Source organism: Vicia villosa, linkage group LG2 (assembly GCF_029867415.1).
Source record: "Vicia villosa cultivar HV-30 ecotype Madison, WI linkage group LG2, Vvil1.0, whole genome shotgun sequence".
Lineage (NCBI taxonomy): Eukaryota > Viridiplantae > Streptophyta > Magnoliopsida > Fabales > Fabaceae > Vicia > Vicia villosa.
The window spans coordinates 81,373,508-81,380,921 of record NC_081181.1 but is presented as its reverse complement, the minus strand read 5'-3'; the positions used below and the strand labels follow the sequence as shown (position 1 = coordinate 81,380,921).

The 7,414-nt window shown below is 38.1% G+C and overlaps 1 protein-coding gene across 1 annotated transcript; it reads right to left on the bottom strand.

The window, feature by feature from the left end:
- Nucleotides 1-366: 366 nt before the first annotated feature.
- LOC131651583 (histone H3.2-like) lies at nt 367-972 on the bottom strand. The gene has a single exon (XM_058921244.1). The coding sequence runs from the start codon at nt 914-916 to the stop codon at nt 506-508; it is 411 nt and encodes a 136-aa protein (XP_058777227.1). The 5' UTR covers nt 917-972; the 3' UTR covers nt 367-505.
- Between the last annotated feature and the right edge of the window lie 6,442 nt (nt 973-7,414).

Here is a 7,414-nt window from a genome sequence, read left to right as displayed (position 1 = left end):
TATTGGGCTTTGGTTTAGTTGGGCTATCATACTCCATTATCAACTTAGTGTCATAGACATTGTTGTTAAAGACGTTGGATACAAATCCAGTGAAGTTAAGCACACTCAAGCCAACCAATTTCAATCGTTTAATTGCCCACTTTGCGAATAAAATTTCAACAATTTTACGCTGCCGCGTCTCATTAGGCTTTAATTTTGGTTTATCATTGTTAAATTAATATCGGACTTAAACAATTTCAGCCTAGAAAAATAAGAATTACAATTAAATGGGCATGGATTATGAAAAAGGAAATGCATATGATTTCAACTCAAAAACCAAATGGCACCTTTTTTTTTCCAATGAATCCAAATCATTCAAGATAAATATAACAAAACCACAAGTAGATTAACATCTTGAACAAACACATATTAGTAGATAGATCCATTGATACACCAAGATTCATAACAGATGAACCAAACCCTAACAAAGAAAAATCTACAAAACAGAATTACATAGAAACAAGATCTAAGCCCTCTCGCCTCTGATTCTGCGAGCGAGTTGAATATCCTTAGGCATAATGGTAACTCTCTTTGCGTGAATCGCACAAAGGTTGGTATCCTCGAACAATCCAACGAGATAAGCTTCGGCGGCTTCTTGAAGAGCAAAAACGACACTGCTTTGGAATCGGAGATCTGTTTTGAAATCCTGAGCGATTTCACGAACAAGTCTTTGGAATGGAAGTTTCCTGATGAGAAGCTCAGTGCTCTTCTGATACTTCCTGATCTCTCTTAAGGCAACAGTTCCTGGACGGAATCTGTGAGGCTTCTTGACTCCTCCGGTGGCCGGAGCAGATTTCCGAGCGGCCTTGGTTGCGAGTTGCTTCCTTGGGGCTTTGCCTCCGGTGGACTTGCGAGCGGTTTGTTTGGTACGAGCCATTTCGATTGCGAGAGAAAAAGAGAAGTTAAATTGATTGTTTGTTGTTTTGGATGTGATGTAGGTGAAGAAAGTGTTTGGGTGAATATATATTAAAGAAGAAAAGGAGGAGAGAGCGGGAATTGGAAAAAGAAAATAGAAAAATTGGAGACATTGTGATCGTTGATTAGACTGGATATCTACAGTTGTACTTCGCTGGGAGGGAAATAGGATCGCGATCCGTGGCATTTAAAACTTACCAATAGAATCATTTCTTAATATCATCTTTATTTATTTATTTTGGGTAAAAATAGAAAAGAACGTGTAAGTTTGTAACTTGTATTGTACTCACATTCTGCACTGTAACGTTGCTGTTTTCTTGCATTACCTAATCTATATACATGAATCTTGTTAGTTATAACTACTAAGAACTTCTTTTTTTTTTACAGTAAAAGAAACCATTTCTTAAACAGAAATAGGATTACAATGCAAAGGCTTCACATTGGGAAAGCCTCCAAACCAGGTTTTTGAATCATACAACTTTCCAAACTCCACTAAGTTATCCAAAAAGGCGCCAGTAGTGTTTTCCAAGAAGGCTCAAGTTAAAGTCACTAATTCCGCGGAATCCCAAACCTCCTTCTCCTTTTGCCTTTGCCAGCTTGTTCCGACTCAGTCAGTTGACCTTTTTCTCGCCATTCTTCGACCCCCACCAAAACCTGGCCAGCAAGGACTCAATCTCGTGACAAACCGACTCCGAAAGCTTGTAACAACTCATTATGTAAGTGGGAATTGCTTGAGCGACAACTTTAATGAGAACTTCCTTGCCCGCTCTTGACAGAAACCGCTATTTCCAGCCTTTTATTTTCTTCCATACTCTATCAACAACCATGGCAAAAATGTCCTTCTTTGACCTCCCAAAGACCACCGGCAGATCGAGGTATTTGGAATGATTCAAGACATTAGAGACACCCATCCTCGCACAAATCATATCCTTATCTTCTTCACTCATATTACAGCTGAAATAGGCTTCAGATTTGTCTAAATTCACCATTTGTCCAGAAGAATCTTGGTACTTTTGGAGAACAACCACAATACGATCATCTTCTTGAGGATTAGCTCTAGCAAAAAGAAGACTGTCATCAGCGAAAAACATGTGAGTGATCACGGGAGCCTTCCTTGCAACCTGTACACCATGGATATTCTTGTTCTGGACTTCCTTCTTTAAAAGACCTGAAAGTACATCAGCGCATAAGATGAACAGATATTGTGAAAGGGGATCCCCTTGACGGAGTCCCCTTTCGGGCAGGAAGCTCATACTCGGTTGGCCATTCACCAAGACTTTGTAAGAGACTGTAGAAATGCATCTTTTGATGAAATTAACCATGCTGGGTGGAAATCCCATAAAGGTGAGAGTCTCAATTATAAACGGCCATTCTAAGCGATCGTACGCCTTTGACATATCCAATTTGAGGGCCATCACACCACGCTTTCCTTTTGTTTTTTTCTTCATCCAATGAAAACATTCCATAGCCACCAATGCGTTATCCTGATTAGACGCCCTTTGACAAAAGCACTTTGCTCCTCATCAATGATCTCCGACAAGATTTGTTTGATTCTATCTGCAATTGCCTTCGTAGTCATTTTCATAACCACATTGCAAAGACTAATCGGCTTGAAATCTTTTGCCCTGGAGGGATGTTTACACTTGGGGATCAAAGCTATGTGGGTGTTATTTATTTCTCTTGGGTCTGCATTGTTGTTCAAAATATTTAGCACACGGTTGCTGACCTCGGGGCCAACGATATGCCAATACTTCTGAAAGAAAAGTGCCAGGAGACCATCCGGTCCTGGAGCCTTTAGCGGGTGCATCTGAAAAAGAGCCTCCTTGACTTCCTGAGCCGTGAAATTACCTTCGCACCAACTAATATGATCATGACGCAGTTTCCCTCTCACAACAGAACAAACCTCTTGGACATTTAAAGGGGCAGAAGTAGAAAAAATGTTCGAGAAGTAATGAACCAAAAGACTTTCACATTTATCTTCTCCTCTCCATCATATGTCGTTGTCATCTTTTAGCTTCCTAATTTCATTTGTTTTCCTCCTCTGGTCGGCTTTGCCATGAATTTTTTTTGTATTTTTATCTCCATGCTTCAACCATAAGGCCCTGCTCTGTTGCCTCCAGATAACCTCTTCAGTTTGAAGCAATTTGTTCTTTTGACTCTCGAGTTCCCTGTGCATATGAATATCTTTTGAACTAGCAGCTCACCTGTTTTCTTCCTGCAAAAGTTTTTCAATCCTAACTATTTCTTTATTGACTACGCTCCTTTTGTACTCCTAAAAAAATCAGCTAGCCCCTGCATTGCTTTTAATTTACGGTGCCCCCTAAGGTTGTTGTTGTTCCACAGTCACATAACAAAACTCTCACATCTAGGGTCCCTGCTCCATACTTCTTCAAATCTAAAGATGTGCCTTTTTTCCTTTGAGTACCTTCAGTGGCAGCTTCAAATTCAATCTTGATAGCAGCATGGTCGGATTCGTAACGGGGAAGATGGGTAACTATGATTGGAGAGAATCGATTGATGAAACTTTTCGTTGCCAGGCTCCTATCCAATCTGCATTGAACATTGTTCTCCTCCTCTCTTCCATTAGTCCACGTAAATTTGTAACCTGCAAAACCCAAATCTGTTAGTCCAGAAATAATCACAGCTTGCCTCCCCCAAGAGAGTTGGCTATTGGTCCTTGAGTTTCCTCCACATTTCTCATGATCGAAAAGAATGTCATTGAGATCTTTGAAGCAAATAAATCTATCACCCCCACTCCTTGCAACTTGAATTAACTCCCATGTGTTTCTCTTTTTTTGCTCCTCCGGAAATCCGTAAACCCCAATGAAGTGCCACTTCTGATCATCAGAATCATCAACCACATTACCACCAATATGATTGAGTGAATAGGACTCAATGCTAATCTGCACCTTATCTTTCCCAAAAAAGAATAAGACCTTCATCCCTACCTCCAGCGCTACTCCTACAATCCACCGACAGACAACCATCGAAACCACTTTTAATTTTTATAGCTTGAACTTCATCACTTTTCAGACGCGTCTCCATAAGAAACAACACATCGGGATTTTCCAAACGATTGAGCCTCAACAAGGCTCGAACTGCACGAGGATTCCCTAACCTCCTGCAGTTCCAACTAATGATTTTCATTGTGATAGGCGGTGTTGGTTTTCCAACACCACCTCTGGTTCAATTCTTGGATCTTCCTTCTCTGGGACTCGCCCCATTCGTTTCTTCTCACCACTGCCACACCCCTCTAAGTTGCCTTCCACTATCATAACGTCCACCAGATGTCTCTTCCCAATCTCTACTTCTAGCTTCTTTTCTTGGCTTTGGTTTGGTTTCCTATTTGTTGATTTCCTGGTATACTTTTTCTTCCTTGCATTAGTCCCTCTAGAAGTCGATTCTTTTCCGTTTCCCACATTTGAAATGTCCACTTCCCCAAAGGATTCCGCGACAGCTTCAATTTCCAACACATTATGTCTGGGGTTAGGCTCTTTTTTTGTTGGGATGTCATTCTGCAAGTTTTTGTTTACCAAGCCTTTGTTTTGTTCAACCTCCCCTTCACCTTCCTTATCTTTTTCCTTATTATCACACTTGCTACTCCCTGATGAGATATTGAAAAGGCTCCTGCTACAGGACCCGGAGGTAGAGTTCTTCTTGTGTTCATCTGGGGTCCGTGGGAATGGAGAGGCTCGTAGCCACGAATCGTATGACAGATCTTTTTCCTCAATCTCCTCAAAACCATATTCACTGAGGTCCCCTATAGCATCGCAATCCTTAAGTTGGTGGCCCAATCCCCACAAACAAAACAAAGTGTCGGCAGCCGCTCATCCTTAAAAAAGACCCGGAGTTTTTTTTCTTTGAAGCGAACCACCATGCCCCTCTTAAGCAGTTTCTACAAATCTATTGTAACCTTTATTCTGAGAAACCTTCAATTTCTGTGAGCGTCTTTTTGATCTACTTCTTCAAAGGTACCCAGAATCCCACCTAACTTCCTTGCCATCGCTTCTGTTCTAAGCATGAGTGGAAGCTCATAGACTCTGACCCAAAAGACACCATAATGCATGTTAAGAGCAGATGGTTGTTCTTCACCTAAGACACGGGCTAGAACCAGCAAATTCCTATCGAAGCTCCAGGGTTCGTTTCGAAGAACATTCTCTACATCTCTTTTAAGTGGCAAAGCGAAAAAGAAACAAGTTCTTACTAAGCTCTTGGGTTTCAACCGGATTTTTTAGCCTCCACGCGCTAATCTTTGTGTTTGTGAAAGCCCGAGCGTTGAAATTGTTGTCGATCCATAGTTTCGCTGCAAGAGTGCGTTGAAAAATCTCCTCCCCACCAACTTCTTCCGCCCCCGTCGTAACTCCCTCTTCTTCCTCCTTGGACAAGAAAAACTCTTTCCATTTTTCCATGTCGAGACAAAGCACCCGAGAGACCTACATTTAAGCTTCTATTAGAGAAGAGATAAGAACCAAAAGGAATTGGGGTAAAAACCAGAGAAATCTGGGGGAAAAACCCTCCGACCCTAAAGTGAAAAGGGAAAGGGGGGAGAAAAAACACGTTAAGTTTCTAGAGAGAAGTGATACCTTCTCTCTCTAAACACGTGAGTATTCTTGCTAAGTTCTATTAGTGATATTGCATAAGTGGGATTGTGTATGCATTAAGAGCATCTTTACTAGGGTGAACAATAAGAAACTAAAATGAATAAATTAAAATTTTTTTGTGGGACTACAATGCCATCTATGATTTAAAAAATTTATAGTTCATAAATTCATTTATTACTTTAATGGGAGTTGTTTATAAATAACTCAATTTCAGTCTCACACATTGATATAAAAAAATACTACCTCCGTTTTTTATTATAAGTCGTTTTGAACTTTTCACACATATTAAGAAAAATAATAATTCTTGTGTGAAAATGAGAAATTATGAAGGTTTTTACAAAATTGTCCATCATTAATGACATGTGGAAGATAAATTTACATAATTGAAAGGAGAGAAAGTAATAAATATTTAAGGATATAGTAAAAAAATATTATTAATTATTCATTAGAATTGTAAAGCGACTTATATTGAAATACAAATTTTTTTCCAAAACGACTTATAATAAAAAACGGAGGGAGTATATGATAATAATATTAAAAAATGATATTTTAATTTGAATACAAATCAGGACATATTAAGAAAAATAATAATTCTTGTGTGAAAATGAGAAATTATGAAGGTTTTTACAAAACTTTCCATCATTAATGACACGTGGAAGATAAATTTACATAATTGAAAGGAGAGAGAATAATAAATATTTAAGGATATAATAAAAAAAATATTAATTATTCATTAGAATTGTAAAGCGACTTATATTGAAATACAAACTTTTTTCCAAAGCGACTTATAATAAAAAACGGAGGGAGTATATGATAATAATATTTAAAAATGATATTTTAATTTGAATACAAATTAGGACAGATATCCTTTAACCTCAATAATATAAAACTATTTTGTATGGCAAAGGAAGTTTAGTTCACCGTTGGTTGTGTAACGAACCCAAAACTAAAGATAGTGCCATGTCATCTTTCTTTAATGGTTGTCATCTATAAGCAACATCAACTATAACAAATTTCTACCTTTCTTTATCAGCGTTAAAGATGATCTAAGATATTTTCGCTCCAGCACGGGTAAATATTTGTTGATGGTGTATATAATGTATTTAGATGTATTTAGATGTATTTATAAATATAAAATGATTCGATCATTATTTTTATCCAAATCCTTAATATCTAAACATTCAAGTTTCACACACAAATACTTGTTACATTATTTTGCACAAATTGTCCTTGGAATTTTTTCAAGTTTCATCCCTTGAGTGAACTAAACTTGTGATTTGATTTACTAAAAATACCCGTAAACAAATTGGCACACCTAGTGGGACCTTTTTATGCAATAAATTTTACTTATGCAGAAAAATGTATGTCTTCTATTGTTATTTTGTTCATACATGAAATGTCTTCGATTGTTGAGTGTTTATGCGTTTGAGGAGTGGAAAAACTCTTTCTAAAATGACTCGTCCAATGTTAAAAAATTCTCCCCTTCCCCAAAGCAATGCTCCGAACATATGAGAACAATCAGTTGAGTCAATGATGGGTAATGTAGGAACTTTTACAGTCGTTGGAGTAACCTCCCCTATTATAAGCCATATACCAGTGTCGACGATATCACCAAAAGTGGTAATTTCCCACCATATTTAGTGAATATGGTAGGAATTAATCCGCCATTTTTACCTAGTTTTATGTTAACCCTTAATAGTAGGAATTATCCACATGGCATGCCAATTGCAATGATGGTAGGTCTACAAACTAATGCATCGGCATATGTATATAATATAATGTCTATTGTGTCGCCTCTTCATCCATACATAGCGTCAGGATTTTCTATAAGGAATCTTAGTCAAATGGCGCAACAATAA

Excerpts from the sequence above, each read along its gene's own strand:
- LOC131651583 (XM_058921244.1), bottom strand. The coding sequence starts at position 916 with ATGGCTCGTACCAAACAAACCGCTCGCAAGTCCACCGGAGGCAAAGCC.